The sequence below is a fragment of the Prionailurus bengalensis genome, chromosome A3 (assembly GCF_016509475.1).
Source record: "Prionailurus bengalensis isolate Pbe53 chromosome A3, Fcat_Pben_1.1_paternal_pri, whole genome shotgun sequence".
NCBI classification, from domain to species: domain Eukaryota; kingdom Metazoa; phylum Chordata; class Mammalia; order Carnivora; family Felidae; genus Prionailurus; species Prionailurus bengalensis.
In genome coordinates this window covers 103,591,876-103,615,032 of record NC_057354.1, presented here as the reverse complement: position 1 = coordinate 103,615,032, position 23,157 = coordinate 103,591,876, and the positions used below count along the sequence as shown (strand labels likewise).

At 46.7% G+C, this 23,157-nt stretch overlaps 2 protein-coding genes across 4 annotated transcripts in view; one reads left to right on the top strand and one right to left on the bottom strand.

The window, feature by feature from the left end:
* The first annotated feature begins 9,611 nt into the window (after window positions 1-9,611).
* Window positions 9,612-15,156, top strand: LOC122497187 (putative speedy protein E7). 3 transcript variants are annotated; one of them, XM_043604006.1, is made up of 9 exons: window positions 9,612-9,697; window positions 10,130-10,242; window positions 10,710-10,826; window positions 11,013-11,207; window positions 12,764-12,822; window positions 13,173-13,258; window positions 13,783-13,957; window positions 14,049-14,146; window positions 14,969-15,156. In XM_043604006.1, the coding sequence occupies exons 2-8, from the start codon at window positions 10,227-10,229 to the stop codon at window positions 14,106-14,108; spliced, it is 708 nt and encodes a 235-aa protein (XP_043459941.1). In that variant the 5' UTR covers window positions 9,612-9,697; window positions 10,130-10,226; the 3' UTR covers window positions 14,109-14,146; window positions 14,969-15,156. The 3 variants fall into 3 exon arrangements, with proteins under 3 accessions (XP_043459941.1, XP_043459939.1, XP_043459940.1); XM_043604004.1 differs by having other exon boundaries at window positions 9,650-9,763; XM_043604005.1 differs by lacking the exon at window positions 9,612-9,697 and adding an exon at window positions 9,780-9,915.
* A 7,263-nt stretch (window positions 15,157-22,419) lies between these two features.
* ANAPC1 (anaphase promoting complex subunit 1) overlaps window positions 22,420-23,157 on the bottom strand; it is a 98,403-nt gene continuing 97,665 nt past the window's right edge. The window contains 1 exon segment of the mRNA XM_043604003.1: window positions 22,420-22,792. Within this exon segment, the coding sequence (XP_043459938.1) occupies window positions 22,677-22,792 (116 nt within the window). The 3' untranslated portion in view covers window positions 22,420-22,676.

Below are 23,157 nucleotides of genomic sequence, written 5' to 3'. Positions count from 1 at the left end.
GAACCCTGGCCTCAAGGATCAACCCTGTGAGCTCCTGGACCACGAGAGAAAGGCCAGCATCATCTTTAGAAATTCGCCAGGAGACAATGTGAAGAATCCCACGGAGTACGTGCCATGAGCATCTGTATAAGACAAGTCTGTAACAGTCAGAGGGAAGGAACACAGCAATGTAAGTACTGAAACATGTCACCCCTGTAAGATCTGGCCAGACTCTAGGGAACCAAAATGCTTCCTTCCTCACTAGGAAAAAACAAAAACAAAAACATGAAGCATCTTCATATTTAGGGGGCAAATGATAAAGGGCAACTAAATTATTTTTGCAAATTTACACATACACCAAGCCTGGGCAAATTCTTGAGCAAGAGTATGAGGCACCCACGGTCAATGTTGGCAGATCAGCAAACTGACCGCATTCCCTTCCCACTGTCTTGCTCTTCTGGAAAGGTGTTGGGCAAAAGCACAGAGAACCAAGGCTACCACATTACATGCCAACCACTGGTACCAATTTCTGTGAAATAACAAAGAAATCATCACAGATTCTATTGAAACCAAAACCCCGAATAACACCAACAATACCACAATAGTCCTCAAATGAAAGGTTGCAGCTGCCAGGCCTGGAAGGACCGTGGGGGCTCCCCCAGCTGTGGACCTCAGTCTCTGTTGAATGCTGCCCCCACATTCCAGATTTCAAAAGCCACAGGAAGGTGCCGGGCCCTTTGCAACCAAACTCCAGGGAATCTGCAAAAACAGAGGAGGCTAGCTAATGCTCTGACTCAGCAAGGAACACACAACCTTCACATTTCCCAGGGCGCCTTGTCGAATGAGCTGGCCCCACTCTCTGCCTCCCCTTCCTCCCGGCGGCTGTGCTCCTCACCATTCTCTGTGTTCTTTAGCCTCCCCAGGAGAAGGAAGGGCTGGGCCTATCCAGTCCTTGTTTAGTTAACAGAAGAAGAGCCAGTGATAAGGGGAAAGATTGAAACCACGAGTGAAACGTCCAGGATCTGGGAGCACGTGAGTGGCCAAGCAGGATCTGCATTAGATCAGCCTTCTCCCCATGTCCACACCCCAGACATAACTAGGTGGTGTTTTAAATCACCTGCCTAAAGCTGAGATACAAACTAAGCTTCTCTCTTGAAAAGGGAGCTTCTCGAATGCCAGCAGATGCATCCCAGAACCATGGCCAAAGAAAAAGGTCAACTGACCGGGGATGCGGGTGCCGTGGGAAGCCATGACCAAGATGAGCACGTCCTGAGATGCCCCAGGTCTGCTCCAGCCACCCCCTCACAGTCTACCTGGGCCCTCAGCCTCGGCCTCTGTTTCCCCTTCTGTAAATGGGGCACTGTGTTGTCACATGAATGTGTCATAAGGAAAGAATGAGATGAAATCTGTGAAAAGCAAACTATAAACTGTTAAGCGAGATGATTACAGGAGCCAGCTCCCAGAAGTTATTAACGTCCATTTAATAAAAAGCCCTTACCCACGAAGAGCCCTTTAATTACCAGCCAACAAATATCTCAAAGCGTAAGTTCACTGCTCAGTGGATGATGTGATTTTTTTTTAAAACAATAAAACTAGAGGGGCGCCTGGGTGGCTCAGTCGGTTAAGTGTTCGACTTCACTCAGGTCATGATCTTGCGGTTTGTCAGTTGGAGCCCCACGTGGGGCTCTGTGCTGACCACGCGGAGCCTGGAGCCTGCTTCAGATTCTGTGTCTCTCTCTCTTTCCCTCTCTCCCTCTCTCTCAAAACTAAACAACAACAGTAAGACTGGAATTCTGCACTTCAGTGAGTTGTACCTGCCTCTGGGCAGCTGGGCCCATTGGCTGCAGGGATAAAGCAGAAATCTAGGCCAAGCCTTCACTTGGAAAGCTGATCCCTTCCAAACACGGAACCCCAGTTTAACCGGAAAGTGCTAGCTACTGTGCAAGACCTGATCCCTGGCCACAGTGGGTCAAGGAGTCTCTGAGCTAGAGCTCTTCTCCCTCCAGCTTCCTCTCCCCACTACAGGGACCACGTCTGTCTGTCCATCTGCTGGGCAGCTGTCTACCAAAAAGATTCCTGCTTTCACTCCCTGAACTTCCTCCCCTCTCTGCCTAGACTTGGGCTCAACAACACTCTCCTCTTGTGCTGAGTAGACAGTGACAAGGAAAAGAGTGAGAACACTCACAGTACCACCTCATTCCAGATGCTTCTAAATGCACCATTAGTTCATTTTAAACCTCCGGGCAACTCCAACAGTAGCTATCATTAAGCTCGTATTTTACCAAAGACACAGAACAAAGAAATGCCAATATAGGATTCAGGTACAGGCCCGCCTGCGGGCATCCCACCGGCCCCCCAAAGACCTCAGCCTTCGGACATTCACCCTGAGGCACGGCCAGCCCTCCTCCGAGTCTGAGCTCTGTGGGGGAAAACTGCCTTTTACTGACTTATATCTACCACAGAACACATCTCTCACCAGATGTACTAGAAAGTTTCATTTTATCAAGTTTCACTTTATTTTTGGAAGGTTTTTAAAATAAAGTGAATCTGTAATTAAGAGGCTGACCCACAACAATATATAGCAGTTGACCCCAAGAGGATGGTTCAGGCAACTGAAGGGTAGGTGGGCAGACACTTCCTGTGACTCCTGCCCACTTTGGGTCAATGTGCCTGTGGCCTATCTGTGGCAATGCTGTGGGACATTTCACAGGCCATAAAGTCCAGTGGCCAGGATGAGGACTTCAAGCTTCCCAGCCTCCCCAGGCTCATTCCAGGGAGAGTCTTGCTGAGGGAGAGACTCCTGGGACCTTCCACCTGTGGGGCAGGAGAGTGACACAGTATGGTTAAAAAGTCAGCCTGCCTTGCTCCTGTCCTCAGAGGATCTGAAGCTGTGACCTGGTAACATCTCAGGAAATTCTGGTGACCTAAGATTGGTCCAAATGAAGCTGTCCTCAAGTGAGTCCCTGAGGTGGAAGGGCAAGTCCTAGATGTAGCCACACATGAAGGGGTCTGTGGGCAGGGGTTCTGAGGAGAGGATGGGGGTGAGGAAAACATCTTCTTTCTCATAAGACCACTGTCATAAGAAGATATCATGTTGCCTAGCCCACTCAAGAGAAAGTCCTAGAAAAAACAAACTTAGTGTCCACACACCATCTCATACCCATTAGGATGGCTGCTATCCCAAAACAAACCCAAACAGAAATTACAAGTGCTGACAAGGATGTGGAGAAATTAGAACCCTTATGCACTGTTGGTAGGATTATAAAAGTTCTGTGGAAAACAAGATAGCAGTTCCTCAAAAAATTGAAAATAGAATGACCACACAACCCAGCCATCCACTTCTGGGTACATGCTCAAAAGAGCTGAAAGCAGGTCTCAAAGCAATATTTGCACACCCATGTTTATAGCTGCATTATTCACAATAACTAAATTGTGAAGGCAACCCGAGTGTCTATGGATGGATGAATGATAAACAAAATCGGTACGTGCTCATAATGGAATATCATTCGGCCTTAAAAAGGAAGGAAAATCTGACACGTGCCGCAACATGGATGAATCTTAAGGACATGACGCTCAGTGAAAGAGAGTTGTCAGATTCATAGAGACAGAGAGTCAAATGGCAGTTGCCATTTGTGGGGAGAAGGCAATAGGGAGTTAGTGCTTAATGGGGGCAGTTTCAGTTTCACAAGGGCAGAACTTAGGAGATGGGTGGTGATGATGGTTACACAACATGAATGTGTTAAATACCACGGAACTATATACTTAACAATGGTTAAGGTGGCAGGGTGCCTGGGTGGTTCAGTCAGTTAAGCATCGACTTCGGCTCAGGTCATGATCTCGCGGTTCGTGAGTTCGAGCCCCACGTCAGGCTCTGTGCTGACAGCTCAGAGCCTGGAGCCTGCTTTGGATTCTGTGTCTCCTCTCTCTCTGCCCCTCCTTTGCTCACATTATCTCTCTCTCTCTCTTAAAAATAGATGAACATTTAAAAAAATTTTTTTTAAATGGTTAAGATGGCAATTTTTTTTATTCTCAAGTTAGTTAACATACAGTGCAGTCTTGGCGTCAGGGGTAGAAGCCAGTGATTCATCTCTTAGATAGGACACCCAGGGCTCATCCCAACAAGTACCCTCCATAATGCCAAGATGGCAATTTTTATGTCATATATATTTTAGTGCAATTTTTTTAAGTGTCCACATACATTAAAATTAGAAGTGCCCACCCAGTCCTTACTGACCAGATTGCACTTCTTGTTTTGCTGGGATGTGTCTCCTCTTCAGCTTCATATCAAGCCGATGCCAGTTTTATTAACGGTAGGGTGCGATTCAGATCGACTTTCCTCCAGAGAATCTAGGATGGACGCAAGAAGCTGGCAACTTGTCAGTACCAAAGAACAGGAAACTAAGTCACCGGAGGTTCAGAAGGTGTTGGCTCTGCCCCTCAGCTAGGCCCCGCAGGACTCTGGGAGGGGGCACCCCTGCCCTCTGGGAGGGGCCTGGGGTCTCTCCTTCTGAAACTGGCCATTTTGGGAAAAGAGGAAAGGGCAGACTAGACCAAGGACCAGGTGGCAGTCCACAAAATGTGTTATCATTGTCCTTCCAGGTTCTAAATGTTTCTTTCTATGACTCACAAAGGTTAACCGGGAGGCTCGTGAATTAAAAACCCGCAGGGTTTTCCTTTTATAGACTGTCCTCAGGAGACCTCTCACTGAGTGTTCCCTCTGTCCTCATCCCCAACTGGCAGCTGCACTTAGCATGTGTGTTTACAGAAATACCAGTAGTTATTGCATGTTCCTCTCCATGTGATTAAGCATTGCCATAAAGCCCAGGCTGGATTAGAAATAGATCTTTTCCTTCTGAGGAAGGCTGAAAAGAGCATAGCTGGCGGCGGTGGCGGCAGTGTGCATCTTGCGCCACCTACTGGCCACTGTTGGGATCGCACAGCAAAAGCCGAAGGCCTGGTCAGGGCTTTGGCACCTGCCAATGAACCGACCAGAAACACTGCCCCACCCACCCTGCAGGGTGGAGGGTGACTGGGAAATCCCACCAATCAACTGCCCCACACCGGAACCTATCTCCAGACTTGTGCTCCCTACTTTGGTAGCTCCAATCACCTGATCTATTATAGAAGGAAACAGTCTGTTGAGTCTCTTGCTCCCAGGAGAGGGCACTTCAGGACAAGACAAGGGGAACTTCTATCGTGGAATTATTATACGCGTGTTCAGACTTGAAGATGAGGGACTACACCTCACTATGGCTTGCAACTTTGTAGTATTTGCCAGGTAGCGTTTGACAGAATGCTTTGATCCTTTGATCCTCGTAACAGCTGTATGAGAGACATTCTATTATTCTTATTTTAGAGGTGAGGAAACCAAGAGGTTCAATCGCTGGATTAAACAGCTTCCTAACACAGAGGGAAAGGTCAGGGTACCTGTTGGGAAGAGGAACTATAACATAACGGTTCTTTTTTTTTTTTTTTCCTTTGTCTGTCTTCCAAAGCCAACACACCAATATACAGACATCCAAGTACTGCGTTAACAGTGTGGAAGATCCTGTTTGAAAGTTCCACAGGCAAATGAACATCCCCAGTTTGGCACCCACTGCTTCATTTCTTGGTTCATTTCAACACATATGAATTGACCACCTTCTGGGGCCCAGACTGAGCAGTTGGTGGAAACTACTTCATCACCTACCTTACGGTAGGGGCACTCTGGATGCCAGAAAACTAATTTTAACTAATGGAGACCTGCCATCACTGGAGATATTCACGTTCTGAAGCCCATTCACAAAGCGTCTGGAGCCATTATGAGGCCACATACATAAAATCTCCGAGAGTGACCACTTCAAACAGGATGACATCCATGGAAGTGTGTGGCCTAATGTGTTCATTAAAAAAATAATAATACTGTCCTGTTTAGAGTCACACATGACATTTTAGGAAAAGAACTCATTGTCAGGACAACCTTCCTAGAAACAGCAGGAGATCCAGCCCTTTAGAAACAGGATTCTAGAAACTGTCTCCCCACCAACCCTAAACCCCACTCCGCTCCCTCCTTCCTATATGGTCCCAGATAACCATCCTGCAACATGCCTAGTCTGTCCTGAAAAGAAAGAAGGAAAATGCAGTATGATCCCACTGCTAACCACTGGCATTTTTAAGAGTATGTCTTACTCTAAAGAAGGAAGGAAGCCTCCAGTTTAATATGAGGTAGAGTGACAATGCCTCCATGTCTTGTAATCCACCTGACTGAGGAAGGGAAGCCTGCTGTACAGTCGCCCTGCAAAAAGAGCCCAGATGACATCAGCAAACAGGACCCAACTTTTAAGAGAAAATCCAGATTACTTGTTTGGGAGCTCCTTACACTCAGTTTTTTAATATCAATTACAAAAAACATAAAAAGAAATATTTCTAAACCCTCGTCTATACTTCTCTGTGGTTTTAATTTTTTTTTTTTTTTATCTATTTATTTGGAGAGAGACAGAGACAGCATGACCAGGGGAGGCGGGGAGAGAGAATCCCAAGCAGGCTCCGTGATACCAGCACAGAGCCCAGTGTGGGGCTTGAACCCACAAAAGCATGAGATCATGACCTGAGCCAAAACCAAGAGTCAGACACTTAACTGACTGAGCTACACAGGCACCCCCTCTCTGTGGTTTTAGAAAGGACTATTCCTAACCGAGATGACCACACTCTGAAGAAACTGAGCAGTGAATTTTTTCGGCTGGCTTCATATAGTGAAGTCGCCTGAGAATTCAGTCACTCATTTACTAGGCACCTACTATGTGCCAGTAATTGTTCTAGGCAATTAGGATACTTCAATGAATAAAAGAGATAAAGACACTTGCCATTGAGGAGGTTATATTCTAAGAGAGGGAGACAGATCATAAGCTCTAATCAGAAGTTATATCGCATATAGTAAAAGCTGGTACGTGCCACGGAGAAGGAAAGAACAGAGTAAGGACAATCAGGAGAGGAGGGCCAGTCAAGATGGAGGGAGTTATAATTAAATTTCACATAGAGCGGTCAGGGTCGGCCGTTGAGGAAGTGACGTTTGAGCAGAGACTAGGCCTATTTAATGTTGGACCAGGCACTATGCAGACGAAGCATGAGAACAGACGAGTCTGGGAGCAGCCAGAAGATTCCAACAATGCGATTTGCTGAGGATCCACCAACAGGGTTAGGCACAAAATTTAGGAAGAGCGACCGGAAAGCTCTAAGATTGGAGACTTTGCAACAGACCTGATGGTGATGAAATAGGGAACCTGCCCAGAAAGTCCCTAAGGGTCGGGCCTTTGAGTGGCCTTAACCAAAGTTGCAACACGCCGCACATGACCCAGTGACACACTGCAGGTGGCGTCAACACTCACCCCTGTATCCTTTGCGACAATGGAGGAAAACACGTTTGGTGTTAGAAAAATCAGAAAAAACCGTTGCTGCTCACCAGTAAAATCTTTTCCGCGCAGAGACTCCACATGTGCAGCACCATGTCTGGAAGCTCTCCAGGCAATAATCTGGGGCCATCACAGGCCTCACTTCATCTGTTTCCCTTCTCTCAGAGACCACTCATCTGCACTGCCTCACATCCGATGTCTTGAAGTCTGACTTGGTTTTTTCTATTTAGTTATCTCAGGGGGGAGGGTAAATTCTGTCCCTATTACTTCACTTATGTGAAAGCCCAAGTGCGGAGAGCAGTGACTCTTGAAGTTTGAGAACTGGATTCGAGCTGTAGACCCTCTGGTTGTCAACCACTGAGGAGACACTCCCCAGTCAGGAGAGCTCTCGAGCTTCCCAGCGCATGGTTATTCTTCATGTGTGTCATAGATCGATGGTGGGCCCGTTCCTTCCTGCCCGTCGTTACACATCCATGTCCTTGTCATGGCCTCATGGTGGGCGGAGTATATTTCCCCACGCTGGAAATATGGAGCTGGGCTCTGACTTGCAGCCCGACAAAAGCTGAGGTTTGCCATGTGCTCCCCGGCTGGTCTTGAACAATCACAGCAGCCGGAACACCCATCTCCCTGGACTCTGCAGAGTGAGTTTCTCCACTCAGCCCTGAGGGGTGTTTCCTGCAGAAAGTTGTGAGGACTGTCAGCTGGACGAATGGGGGAAATGTCGTTCAGAGCAAGTCTGGGTTAAGATACTGAGTGTGGCTTGGTCTCAAATGCACTGCACTAAGTAGAAGAATTAAAAATAATTTGGTACTTGTCTGAAAGCTCTGGTCACTAGTAGGATTCAACTTGTCTCCCCTAACAAGATAAACTCCCTAAAGCAAAAATAAGGTGCCCCTCGCCAGGAGGATGGGCAGCCTTGATGTAAAGACTCTGTTAAGAGGATGAAAAGACAAACTACAGACTGGTAGAAAACATAGTAAAACCTTGGATTGCGAGTAACTCATTCTGTGAGTGTTCCTTAAGACGAGCAAACATTTCTAGTAAATTTTAATTTGATAAACGAGAGTGATGTCTTGCAATATGAATAGTACGTGACAGCGAATGTCACATGATCACAACTGAGCCAAAGGTTCTTTTCTCTCTCTCTCTCTCTCTCTCTGCAGGATTGCGGGTGATCATCTCCCATGCTCAGATGCTCCGTCTCAGGCCACAGTGTTCGGCAGAAATCAGTGATTTTTCAGAACGTTGGAAGGTGCCCACAGCTGGCACTAGTGTATTTTTTGTCACTCCAAAGCACCTATGGACAGGCCTTTGCTTTTCCATACAAGAGTGAGCTTAGCAATGCTCTGCTTCATTCTAGGCCATTAGATAGGTTCCTTGTTAAAGTTGCACAAAAAGAAAAAGATTCCATTGAGTCAATAGATAGTAATGATTCTGTTAGTGATAGTGAAAGTCGTCCAACACAATAACCCTCCTCTCTCTTGTCTCCCAGCCACGAAAGTTTTCAAAGGTTTTCAAAGGTGAGTGCAGGTTAATTTGTTTATTTTTCTTTATATTTTGTACTTTCTTTCTTATTTTGTATTATATTACAGTATGTAATCATTTTTATATGAATATTTTTGGGTGCTAGAACGAATCATCTGAGTTTCCATTATTTCTTATGGGGAAATTCACTTTGATATGCAAGTGCTTTGGATTACAAGTATGTTTCCAGAATGAATCATGCTCACAAACCAAGGTTTTACTTTATTTGCAAACCATGGATCTTACAAAGGACTTGTATCCAGAATACATAAAAAGCTCTCAAAATGCAATAGTAAAGAAGGAAACAATTCAATTTCACCAGAGGATATACAGATGGCAAATACATGTGAAAAAGATGTTCAAAATGATGCGTGACTATGTGAATTACTTTTATTATGGATGAGGAACTAATCAGCTTTCAAGTTTGTGCTTTCTCAGTTTTTAATATGTGGATGCATTGCTTTCATTGGGAATCATTAATCGATTTGATTAAACACAAGATGAGTTTCAAAGCAGAGAGAATGTTGGGATAAGAGGAGGTTGAGTCCAGTCCTCTGGCTTGGATACTAACTCCCCTCCCCTTGAGGCCCATTGCCTTTTCCTCGAGCACCTTTTATAGACCAAAGAGCAGCTCCTAGTGGAATGGTGTGATGTCATCAGTGACTTGGGGCAAGGGCTCTGGAATCTTAGAAGCCATTTGATCTCAAACACCTGGCTACAGTCAGTGTTCTCACACTGTTCTGAGGCTGTGCTCTGAGTAAGTGTGAGGGGCCTAGATCCTGAGAGAGCCAGGACGTGTGTTCTGGGTGAGTGTTGCTCATTCCTGTACTAGACTGGTGTGTAAGACCATCCAGCTTGGCCCTCATGGAAAGGTAACTGAGACTCAACTATCACTGCCCCTGGCCATTCTTCCCTTGAGCACTGGTCAGACCACAAGTTCTAATCCCAAATCCAAAGTGCTCTAGCCACGGTCAAGGACACATCCTAGACAAGTTAAGTCACCATTTTCTCATCTGTAAATCAGGTAAGCTATACATCTCACCTTACAGATCATTATAAGGATTGAATGAGGTCATTCTCTATGTATTATTGATCAATATTGGAAGTTCAACAAGCAATCAATAACTGTTAGCTATTTTTACCATTCTAATTATTATCAGGTTTCACAAGGAGCAGGTTAAGCAAACAGAAATGGCCAGTCAGAATCAGGTTGATCCCTTCCCTCTTTTTGTATGCAGAGAAGACAGGACCCCTCTGGGCTCCACATCGGCTGCCTCAGAGACTGCTCCAAGCCAACAGGACGCAGCAAAGAAGAGTCAGAAGAAAAGGGTGTGCATGGAAGGGAAGGCAGGTGTGCGTGGTCGTCTGGCCTCTAACCCTGGTTTCTGAATGAGTGAAACTGATAGAAGACCATAGCTCCTTTCTCCTTCCTCCTCTCTACTCTCATGTGTTTGGATCTGCATGGGCAGGAGAAAGGGTGTTCAGGGTAAGACAGGGAGGTCACTATCATGTTCACTTTTATACCTATTAAAGACAGCTAGGACTAGAGAACTTCACATCTGTCTCTATAGAGGTATCCCCCAGGCAGAATGATCCATGGAAAGAGGCACAGGAGAGTAGATTTTGCCTGGCAAAGAAAGGGAAATAATAGCTCAATTCCTACCCTCCTTTATAGACAAGGGCAAAGGGGTGATGGTCATTCTCTTATCCCTTCAGATGTCACATGCAAAATTCTCAAGGTGAGTGGGCAAGGAAGGGCCTAGCATTTCCCGAGTGGGCCCCCTATGATGACACAGGGTCCTTCCTTTCTCTCTGCAGCTCCACAGAATAGGAGCCCTCTGGCCTCCAGTTCTGCGTCTTCAGAGGTTGTCCCTGAGCAGAGACCCAGGACAATGAGAGGCCAGAAGAAGAGGAGATGGACGGATGTGAAGGCAGGTATGTGTCCCTAGGCATCCCTCAGCTTCCCTGCACCAAGTATCAACTAATGCCAAGTAAATCACTTGTTATCTTATCTTCACAAGGCTGGGTCCAGTCTTCAGAGTGAGCTGCAAGGAAAGGACCCCACTTCTCAGGCGGGTCACATCCACACACTCCGAGTGACCGAGTCTGTTGTTCCCGCAGGGACCCAGGAGAGAAGTGCCCCGCCCTCCAATTCCACCCCCTCTGAAGCTCTCTCTGAGCTGAAGTCCTGGAAGAAGAGGGGGCAGAAGAACATATGGACTGTCAATCATGTTGAGGGGACAAAACTCAGGATGAACAAGAGGAGAAGACCCAGTTATCGTCCTGAAGACCAAGAAGCATTCTACCGACTTCTGGGTGTGTGCTCTGGGCTGACGGAGCATTCAGGGCCCTGCTGAGCTGAAAATCATGTGGGAGGCAGTGGCTCTGGGATCGTGCTCAAACCTCCCCCAGGTGCTAAGCTCTAAGGTGTCCAGGTGGTGTGGACACAGAGCGACCCTGCTTCTTCTGTGGAGGTGGCAGGTTCTTCCTCTCTGAGACAAGTTCTTGGAGGGAGAGGATGAAGTGTCACACTAGGGAGTCCTCAACTGTCAAGACATTTCACAACCAACCAAGGGGTCCCTCCTCTACCCACAGAGATAGAGTCATGTATTCCCTGCAAGTAAGATTTCAGAGATTAGTGATGAAAAGGCAACCTAGATCTTGCTGCCTTTGTGTTCAAGGTCGGGGAGACAAAAAACAACCTCATACAGAAATAGGCTGCTCTCAGCCAATGACAAACGCGAAGACATAAATTTTTTCAAAGGCAATGATGCCTGGAGATGGGGCCTGAGCAAGGATAGGGGAGCTTTATGAAATGGAGTACTCAGGGAAGGTCTGTCTGAGAAGGTGGCATCAGGACCAGAGGCAGGACTGAGTGTCACATATTTAGGGACAACACTGAGATCACATTGTCCAATACAGCATTCATTAGCCGCATGGAGCTATTTAAATGTCATTTTAAGTGAATTCAATAAGCTTTTAAAATTCAGTTTCTCGATCTCATGAGCCACATTTCAAGAGTGTGGTAGCCACCCATGCCTAATGGCTGCCATATTGAACAATACAGATATAGAACATTGTCATCATCACAGAACATTCTACTGAAGAGATCCAGACTGACTGGAGAGGGGTCAAGGAGCACGAAATGATCCATGACTCCTCCATCCCCACTGTGCAAATATCATTGTCCCAGGCAAGGAATGAGGGATACACAGCACTGGACATTCTCAGGTCTTCACTGGAAAATGGGGCCTCCAGGGGACACCTCTAATCCCCAACAAGCCTTCTGGGAGCAGGGGAAGCCATATCATTATCTTTGGGAAGCAGGCAGATCCAGGAGAGAAGGGGCAGGTGCCTAGTGCCTCGGGTTGGAGGGTGGGGAGGCTGCAAACTCACCACCACAGGCTCAGGGTGCTCAGTTAATCAGGTGGGGCAGGGAAACTCTGGACAGTCACAGCATGATAAAGTGACAAGGATGTGGTGTCACAGAGACCCATGGCCACATGCAAGCTTCTGGCTTGAGGCAAATTTGTTAAGCTTTGAGAGCCAGGTCACATCTCTGTGATAAAAAAAAAAAAAAAAAAAAAAAAAGTGCCCCCTGCCATCACATGAAGATTAAATTATAATAGCAAACTCCATGTCCCACATTTGAAACTCACAATACAGGTGCCAGTGGAAGGAATAGCAGCTATTACTAATGTTAAGGCTCGTAAGCCTCCTGGAAGAAAGGAGGCTGCCCCCACTTCCATGAGACAAAGGAACTTGGAGAGGCTCCGGTTTTCCTCCTTCCCTCTGGGATGTCCCACAGCCCTTCACTCACATCTCCCAGAAGGGTTGCCCCAAGGCCCTCATCACCTTCCCTTCCTTTGCAGAGGATCCTGTTATCCAGAGCTTCTTGGAAGCTGACATTTTCCTCAAAGTGTCTGATAAGGTATCTGCTGCATAATGATGAGGGACCGAGGGGTCTACAGAGTTCCCACCCCATGAGGGCAAGAACAGAGAGCCAGATTTCTGCCCGGGCAGGAGAAGGCCTGGAGAGACCTGCTTTCAGTGCCAGAGAAGGAAAGGACACACTGCCCATGGCCTGCCCTGCCCACTGGAATCTTCTGCTGGCCTTCCCGTCGGCTCCCCTCCACATGCCAAAGGGCCTCAGCACAGCCTCCCTCCTCCACCTCTGCTGAGGGTTTCCCACTATGGCCATTGGATGGGGCAGGACCCATGGCCTGTGCAGGACACTCTCACCCTTCTATTCACCCCTCACCTGCCTTCTACTCCACACAGTACCTGCTTTCCATGGTGGTGGAATATTTTGGCCGTGTCGGGCTGCCTGGACACCTCTACAACAGGATCCACTTCTTCCTGGCCCTGTGAGTGCCTCCCTGGGGGCGTGTTCTCAGTTCTGCCCAAACCCCCCATTCCCACAGCCTCACCAGCCCACCTGGGTGCGTGGCCATGCTATGAGCCAGAGAGTCCCCACTGGTAGTCCCTCTTGGCCGCAGAGCAGACAAAAGATCTTCAGGGGTCAGACGTTCTTGGGGGAGAGGAAGGCAATGAGCAAGGTCCTGTGATAAAGAAGAGTCAGGAAACACCACTGGCTGCTCAGAGACTACGTGACCCAAGAGAGGAGGCCACAGGGAAATGGCAGACAGCCAGAACCTTGACTCAGGCCAGGCACAGCATGGGTCCTGTAGGCTTAGTGTTGAGGATAGTCCTGCTGTCCCTCTGGACCCAGGCGCCCTGCAGAGAGGGCTTCCCAGACCCTCCCTCCTGGATAGACCGACCCAGGCACCAGGTCCTCCGGTGTGGCCTCCGCAGACTCTCCCCACTGTGCTGCCTGAGGCTGGCTGTGGGCACTGGGGCCTGCCAAGCTTCCCAGCTTTTCCCATGGCAGCTACATTGCCTCCGACATGGAGGAGGACAACCCCACATCCAAACGGAGCATCTTCCAGTTCCTGCTGGGCAGGGAGCACTGGCCAGAACTCTACAAGGAGTTCCTGAAGCTGAAGGTGGAGTTCTTCCATGCAATGGGGCACCAAGCCTGGGTCACCCTGGAGTTGTGTGAGGAGGTCTGTGGGGGACGAGGGCCAGGAGGCACAGCCCAGAGGCGGTGGGGCTGGGCCCTTTCTCCAAGTGCTTACGTTGCTGTTTCCCTTTCAGATCCAGGCCCAGAACCCACATCACTGGGTCTGGAGCCGGGCACGCCAGTGCGCCCCCTAGGTCCCCAGGGAACAGAACGGGGGCTGCAGGTGGTCCCGGTGAGTGCCCTGGGGCTCTGCAGGGTTGGACAACCCCACCCTCCATGCCCCTGCGGTCACCTCCTAGGCTGGCGTGAAGAGGAAGCAGTATAGCATCCCTTAATGCATATTAGCATAGTAAGGGCTCTGAGAACTCCTGTGGTAAAGAAAGTAATTACCTGTGCTTATATCAAAATTCTCCAAATGATTTTCATTATGGAATCATGGAAGCAACACAAGATCCAAATTTGCATATCAAAAAAATTTTTTGGAAAGCTCCTGGAAATGCTGATCTAAGTAACGAAAACTTCTGCAGGGTTTTCGATCTGAGTTGAAAATTTTTAAACATAAATAAATGGAAGACACTGAAGTCATCCTTTCTGGAAAAGGGGCTGTTACCCTGGTGGCTCTTGGGAGGAAAGACAGATTATTTTCAGCATGTGATCAAAAGTGGTATTTGTTTTGCTCCCACATGAAGCAAGCCTAGTAGCTGGGTCCCTGAAGGATATGTCAGGGTCTCACCATGTCATGGACAGAAGGAGTTCCCAGGGCTCCTGGTCTCTGCAGAAATAAAATTGCGGGGGGGGGGGGGGGGCGGGTAGGGAACAAGCCCACAGAACTGTGAGGAAGTACACCATAGATGACACATTTATAGAAAACAATCACTTGACTAGCATCCACTCTTTAGAATATGTTTTCTTTAGTTTAAATTTAGTTTTTATATTTGGGTTTACTTGAAGTCAGGGGAGATCTTCGGTGAAATGCATCAGGAATCCTTTGCCTGGGGACACGGCTATACTAGAATAATCTTGTGAACTGAGCTCCCCCCTCCCCTCTTTGCAGGATGTGATGGAGCCTATTCTCATCCTACGAGAAAGAAGGTCAAGTGTGCTTTGTGATAAACCAAGTTTAGGATAAAGTTTAATTCATCCACAGGCTTTTTCCTTGAGGACAAACAACTATTATATATGTTAGAACCTCAATATGCCAAAGAATGACTGCCACAATAAAAAGGAGACAAATAATGTGTACTGGGGCTGCTCTTGGGTCTGGTCACTTGTAAGAGCAATGAGGGTGGCAGTTGATTTTGCCTGAGCCCCTTTCCAACATGCACCTTGTGGTGAGCTGATGAGAACTTCCTCACTCGAGAGTTTGCCTCTTCCACTCCGATCTCGCTTTCTTTTCTTGTAGCTCCTGCCCAACCCCTGCCTCCCCCTGCCCCGACACCAAGCTGCTGCCTCCTTCGCAGCCTCTGGGAGCTACACAGGGATAGCATCGGGCCTCCAGCTTTCCTCAGACCTGCAGGAAAGAGGGTGCAGGGAGAGCCAGGACCACCGCAGCCTGAATAGCACAGTGACCCTCCAACCTTCCAGTGGGTGTCAGCCAGCAAAGGCCCTGACCCCTGGATAACCTGGAAGGGTACAGTAGTAACATGGAGGGGAGACCAAAAGAGTCAACATGCCAGAGAAGGAGCCTCTGCAGAGACTGAGGCCAGGCAGAGGGAGAAAGGACAGAAAGTCTGGGAAGAGACCTGGACCACTGAGGAGGAAGTGAAGGAAGAGGCCAAAGAAACCGCTAGAAGATGGTGAGGAAAAGAAGAGGAGACAGGAAGGGGAGAAACACATTGGGAGAGAGGATGCAGCGAGGCCGTTGTAGACAATCAGCATCTTGGGGTCAGTTGTCCTTGGAGCCCTTCCTGACAATCTGCTAGAAAACAGCCTTACCCAATGAAGAGACGGTAGGGAACTCCAGAGAGCAGACCAGCAGAGGCACGGAGGGCATTGATGTGTGGATCTAAGGCTGAAACAAAAGTGGGAGTAAGAGGGGGGAGTCCTATGCCATCATACACTCTGACATTATAGAAATAACCCAAATTTCAAAATGAGATAAGGGAGAGAAGGGAGTGGGCTCATGAACAGCTGCCTGGGGGAGAGGTGGGGAGGTCCCAGGGTGCCATTGAGGCCAGAAACAAGGCAGTGGAAGCTGAGGTAAAAAAAAAAAAAAGAGGGAGTCCTATGAAGATATTAGAGTTAAATGTATTCACAAAACAGAAGCCATCCTGAATGCCACATTAATGAATATGACAAATTTTAAGAGAGCAAACAAAACAGATCAAATAATGATACATGATAAATAGAAGAAATACAGTAGAAATATAAAAAATGAGGCTCAACTGAGATCAAATTATTTGTATTAATAAATCTGAATTAATAAACCTGAAGAAAACGATTTTCAGATTGATTCGCAAAGCAAAACCCAGCTCTCTGATATTATCCTTAAATCATTCAGAGGTGCTAACAATAAGGTGAGGGGCAGGGGTATACCATGCAAACGCCCTCAAATGAGAGTAGGGATTGTGATCTTGATACCACGGGAAGGAACACTCAGGTGCAAAACCCTTCAGACACTAAGAAGGATACTTGGGATGGGGATGAGGGGCAGGAACTGGGGGTCGGTGCCCAGCATTACAGGCACTCCACAGGCCTTGGCTGGTCCACTGCAGCTCGATTTGCTCAGTGATGTTGACAGATTTTACAGTCCTCTCGATGGGTGGGTAGGTAGGTAGGTAGGTAGGTAGGTAGATAAACAGACACATATATTGATACATAGATATGTATAGCTACTTTAGATAGGAAATCTAATTATTAGATAGTAATTACAATTACCAAAAACCATCTACCTCTGTACTGTCTTTTTCCCATGGAAATGACTGATTTTGCCACGAAATTTCTGATAACTACAAGGTTCCCAGGAACTTCACAGTCAAGCCATAAGAAGCTAACTCCTTTCAGGAAGTAATATGGTGGCTGTTCAACCCTCTCTACCCCACGAGCGCTTAGCATTTTCTTCTTGCTAAGAAAAGAAGCATTTGCGGGGTGCCTGGGTGGCTCAGTCAGTTAAGCATCCGATTTCAGCTCAGGTCATGATCTCACGGTTCGTGAGTTCGAGCCCCGCGTTGGGATCTGTGCTGACAGCTCAGAGCCTGGAGCCTGTTTCAGATTCTGTGTCTCCCTCTCTCTCTGACCCTCCCCCGCTCATGCTCTCTCTCTGTCTCAAAAGTAAATAAACGTTAAAAAAAATTTTTTTTAATAAAAAAATAAATGAAAATAAAAAAGAAGCATTTGCCAAGAAAAGCATTTTCTTCTTTCTTCTTGAGTCCTCTGGAACTATCCAGTCGCAAATAATCACAGTACTTACTGTCTGTGACACCCAGTCCTTGCAGCTCCAGAAGGCCAAGGTAGAAATAGTTGGGCTAAGAGGTGGTTTCTCTCCTGACTCATGCATCTAAGTGACTCAGTCCCAGGAAGTTTGGCGCAAAACTTGGTCAACGCAAATCATCTCAGTTACTCAGCTGAAAGACCATACATTCTTCCGTTAGTCCCCTCAGTGTGTTAGGGAGAAACTCAAGGCCCCTCGGGGGGGGGGGGGGGGGGTCACTGACACTGTGACCCAAAATGGGTACCATCCAGATGAGTTGGTGCATGGATCATAGGATTGCCACGAAATCTTGGGGTTTCAGAGCACACCTGAGGGTTTGGTAATGGAAAAGGAAAGTGAACACCACTGGGAGATAGCCAAGGGGCTGGAAATTCCATGAGCAAAACCAGGGGAGACCAAGTGGTAGTGAGTGGTTTTTATGGGACTCAGGGATGGGGCTGAGTTCACACCTAGGTCATTGTGTCCCACATAGCAGCACAGGGTTTGCTCAGGAACTAAGAAGAAAAGGTGTTGATAAAGGGAAGCAGACAGAGGGTTTGGGGAGCAGAGGACTGAGAAGCCCCTGCAAAACTCCAGAAACTCAGGGGTGGGGGCCCCTGTCACAGCAGATGTCACCATCTGCCCTCATGTCTGCCTGTGACAAGTGCAGAAGACTAAGGGCTTTGCCGCCTCTTCCTCCTCCAGGCCTCATGTGGGCATCCTGGCTCCTCACGGTGGCACCCGCTTACCTGGCCCCACGTGGAAACAGCTGGAGGCTGAGCAAAGAGGAGGTGGTGAGATGCTGAACTGACATCAGTCCACACAGAGGGCACAGTGAGATGACCCACAAATTGGAGCAGAGAGGGAGTTTGGAGCAAGATGACACAAGACAGCACCCATGCCCCCCTGCCCTCTGGGGATCTGCAGAAATTTCAAGTGGGGGTTGGTGCTCATCTCCTCTAGATCTTACCGCACAGGGAGTCTGCAGCTAGAGAGGCTAATTACAATGGGTTTGCTAATGATTCTTCCATTGTTGAAGAGTTGTGGACACTTACCCACATTTCCAGTTGATGAGACTATCTTCTTGGTCTCTGGAATGGCACACAGTGAACAAAATATTCTTGCTTAAATGAAAAATAGGGACAAATGTGAACGCAAGACAAATGAAAAACCACGAGTAACCCTAACTAGATTCCAAATGCCTATGATGTCTCTCCAGTGATGGGATTCCCCAGATCATCATCTAGCACGTCTAGGTTCTGGAAGCCCATGGACTACAGCCCCACAACGCAGTATACCTGAATGTAAGACTAGAGATGGATCCCTTAACTACAGAGACAAGGCAACAGATTTCACACCTCGGTATTGGAGTAAACGCAGGAGAAAATTATGAACGTGCAGTTATTTATAGGCATTCACTGATTTTATTGAACTGAATATAAATTGTTTCTAAATCTCCCATTTCATATTATAATGTGCCACAGAATAGGAAGAAATATTTTCAGCTGAAAGAGAAATTTCAAATTTAAATGGTTGTTACATGAGCAAGAAAGCAACACGTAGACTAACTCAATCTAATTCCAAGAAATTACAAAGGCCTCTGTTCTTTGAAAGATGCAGAGAGAAAAGAAGGGTCCACAAACTGCCTGGTGCAATGTCCTTCTAACTCATGTTTAGTCTGCCTCTTTCTCAGCATCTACTAGGCTACAAAAAAAGGCAGTAATGAACCCGGTTCAGGGGTTAGAAGCAGTGTGATCTGAAAGCCCAGGCTTGTTAGGGTTGTGATGGGGAGCAGTACAGCCTTGGGCCAGCCACCTCCCTCCCTGAGCCTCAGGGGTCTCAGCTCTAGAAAGAGGGGCAGGACCAGAGGCCACCCTAGAGATCTTCCAATGTTGACATTTTATGTAACTGCCTATGGATTGAAGGTCCTGCCCTCTGAACAACCCCTACTCCCCATCCCAGCAGCCCTTTCATTCAAGGACAGAAGATGGAGCAAAGCAAGAGGATGGCGAACAGGCAAGTCCGTCCTTACCCACAGACAAGAATTAACAATACGGTTTTAGGGGCTTTTCTTTCACTTTAGCAAAAAAGACTTTCCCACAGCTTGTGACTAATGAGAAGCGAGCAATGTATTTCTGAGTGGGGGAAACCTGGCTGGCCCTTGGAAGCAGGAAAGGACAGTCACCTGGGAAGTTCTGTAAACCACATGGGTATCTACAGGGTGCTGCTAAGTGCTAACAGAGGCCTCTAGCCTGGGTAAACCCTTTTAGTAGCCACTCCTCCAACTTCCCCTCTGCTTCCTTTCACTGCTGGTTGCAAACTGCAGATAGCTCGGGATACACAGGTGACATAATCCTGTCCTGTCCTCCACAGCTCATTTGGAGAGAGCTTCAATACAGCTAATTTTCTATAAAGTATGCTATGAAGACGAAGGAACCCAGAAGACAAGCTTCCAGCCCTGTATGCAGGAGGCAACAAAGTCTTCTGCATTGGATCTCAAGTTGACCCATGGCCTTCCAACTTCACCCAGCTCCCAGCATCCTCTCCTGACGTTGGCCTTCTCCTGTCCCTCAGATTGAGCTTTGACATGGCTTTCATCAAAATCAGCACATCCATTCCTCTGACAATTCCTGCCTTGGCGCCACACACTCTGGCTTCTATTCAGAATCCCAGCTTCCAAGCTCTGGCCTATCTGCCCAGCAGGCACACTGGCCTCCCACCAAGTGGGTCTGTACGCTGATTATCAAGCTGAGAGATGAGGCCAGCTTCTTCTGGCTTCCTCTGGGATGTCAGAAGATCCTGTGAGCCAGGATCCCTGTAAGCTATGAAGTCAGCTAGTTTCTGGACAAAGGGTGAGAAAGTGGCCTTACTCCAGTAAGATTAGGCTCTGGAGGCCTGAACCCAATGGACGCTCCTGCTAGGGCCTGGCATCCATGCCTCAGAGCTGCCCACAAGTTCGTGCCTTCACTTCTTCACAAGACACTCAAGGGAGAAGCACAGATGTCAGCACCCATCAGGGAGATGATAATCGGTGTGTGTGCATGTGTGCATGCACGCATGTCTGTAACTACTGTTTCTTTAATTATGTCTAATTATGGAAGCATTTATATTTGTGTGAATAGAAAAAAATGAATGTGGGGAATTATGAGTAAGTTAGGAACCATACTGTGACAGATATTAAGTAACTAGTACTCACCAGCATCTGGTTCTCGTCCCCTTCATGGACATCCAGAAGAGCAGTCACACGAGGCAGATGGATTTGACTACTTCCTACCAACAAGCCGTAATTGGAATTGACATGTGCCATTCCTGGGCCAAAACCCTTAGGAGCCCAATGCATTTCTCCAGCTCTTCCCTTGACTTAACTCGGAGGAGGCTGAAATAGTCTGGATGGTGAGAGCTACTCTCCACATTTTTCGAGAACCCATATATACATAGAATCCATTTCTTAGATGATCCTAGCATGCCTGCTCAAGAGAAGACTGCCGAGAATACGTTCTCTGCTCCCTCCCACCTATTAGTCCCACACTATCAAGACAATGCTGTTCCCAGGCGATCTACAATCTTTGATTCTCTTTCTCTGAGAAAGCCCGGTTTTTGTTTTTGTTGACAACATTCTAATGTCTGTTCCCCTCATATAGGAGAATCCATAGTGTGCAAATAAATGCCTCTCAAGTAATTCTTCAATCAGAGCAAAGCATACAAATTATAAACAATTGAGAATAAAGGTGGCAACAGTCGCTCAGATACTGAGTTCTTTAAATGTTGATTCAAATGGAATTTCTGTAATCTACCATTTTAATTTTTTTGTCTTTTATCTTTAATTATAAGAAAAACCAGCTAAGGCTGGCTCACTTGGTGGAGCGTGTGACTCTTGATCTAGGGGTCTGTGAGTTCGTACCCCACATGGAGCACAGAGGTTGCTTAAAAAAATAAAATCTTTAAGAAAAGAAAAAAGAAAAACTAGCTAAATGTGAAGGGGAAGCACATTCCACCCTCCTAGTCAGTCACATCTCGTCTATATTGTACATGCAGGAGCAAGTCCTTGGGCAAGCGTTGCAGATGAAATATTGAGAGTCTATAGAGGGAATTAGTCTGCTTCTAGATACGTGCCTTGTAAATGCAGAAGCAAATGCCACATGGGTTTTTGCCAAAATCTCAATGAAAACATTTCTATTTACTTTAATCTTTACATTTAAAGCTGAAGAGCAAAATTCAGGATGTGGAAATGTGAAATCACTGAATGGATCTTGCCAGTGTGGTCCCAATGGCCATTCAGGAAGCAGAGGGCACATGTCAGAATCCGGACAGCAGGGAGTTTTCTTCTTCCTGTATTGGAAACCTGAAGCTGGAGGCAGCTTTGTGTGAATATTTTTCATCAGTACTTAGTCCAGCAACTCTTGATACAGATGTACATTCTCCAAATGCTGGGTGGAAACAGACTTTTATTTCTAAATATAATTTCTGAAGGCCTCTCAATAGTGGGAATTTCATATTTTCTCTATTCAGAGCAGGCTTCATGTTGGGCAGTTCTTCATTAGGGCAGAAATGTCCTCCTGTACAAGGTGACTGCTCATACTGTGAGGATGCCTGGCACTGTCACACCAAGTACAAACTAATTTTAGACAGGAAAACTGTGACATCTTAGGAGATGCTAAAAACCATGTCCTTGCTGCACAGAGTAAAACTTGATGACAGGGCTTCTTTTAAAACCTTGCATTTTTGAGCACAGTCACGTCACCTGAATTGCCACAGGTGAAAGACTGAAAAACTAATAGCCACTCTAGGGGCGCCTGGGTGGCTCAGTCGGTTAAGCGTCCGACTTCAGCTCAGGTCATGATCTCACAGTCTGTGAGTTTGAGCCCCATGTCAGACTCTGTGCTGACAGCTCAGAGCCTGGAGCCTGCTTCAGATTCCTTGTCTCCCTCTCTCTCTGCCCCTCCCCTGCTCATGCTCGGTCTCTCTCTGTCTCAAAAATAAATAAAAACATCAAAAAATTTTTTGAAAAAAAAAAAAACTAAACTAAACTAATAGCCACTCCAGCCCCCACTGCTCTTTTATTCTCTGAAACCCCAAACTAAAGTAAGCATCAAGAGTTAGGAAAACAAACCAAAAAACTTTATTTACAAAAGTAAACTTTAACTCACTTTTATATATCATATAATGTTAATGCCAACAGCAACAGAGCCTCTGGAACACTGAAAACACTTGGATATTAAAATACACTGAGGTTTGTGCAGCTCAATTCCCCCTAGTTATATTATAAAACTTATAAACATTTCATCAACTACGTTGTTTGGTCGTGTTTCTGTGCAGAAGTCACGTTTCAGGGTAGGTTTACCACCAGACGCAATCACATAACCATTGGCTGTGGATTTCCAAGAAGCAAAGGAGCCAATCTTAGCAAAGCTCGCACTGGCATTTTCAGATGTTGAAACTTGAAGAGGAGTTCAGCAAAGCTTGTGCTCCCTAAGGAAATGGAAATGGGGGGAAAGTCACATCTCTAAATAAATTCAGCTGTACACCCTTTTGAGGAAGCTTCAGACACAATCACATTTAAAGCTGACATTCTTCCCTTTGAAAATAATTCCCCAAAGACACTATTTAAGTTCTGAATTTCCCATATCAAAATATAATTTGATGTAAGTTTGAATTTATCCATCCTGTACTTCAGAAAGTGACCTGTAGCTACATCTGAAACTATTACTATTATTTAATTATATATCACTTAAATATAATTAATAAATGTGCTTATCTACTTTCAACAACCATAATCAATGTCTTCAATACGTACCTGAAAAAAGAACACAGGCTTAAAGGGAGTCACAGAGAAG

Coding starts and splice junctions, on each gene's coding strand:
- LOC122497187 (XM_043604004.1), top strand. Junction 13,259..13,782: donor ATCCACTTCTTCCTGGCCCT/GTGAGTGCCTCC, acceptor TTCCCATGGCAG/CTACATTGCCTCCGACATGG. Junction 13,958..14,048: donor CCCTGGAGTTGTGTGAGGAG/GTCTGTGGGGGA, acceptor TTTCCCTTTCAG/ATCCAGGCCCAGAACCCACA.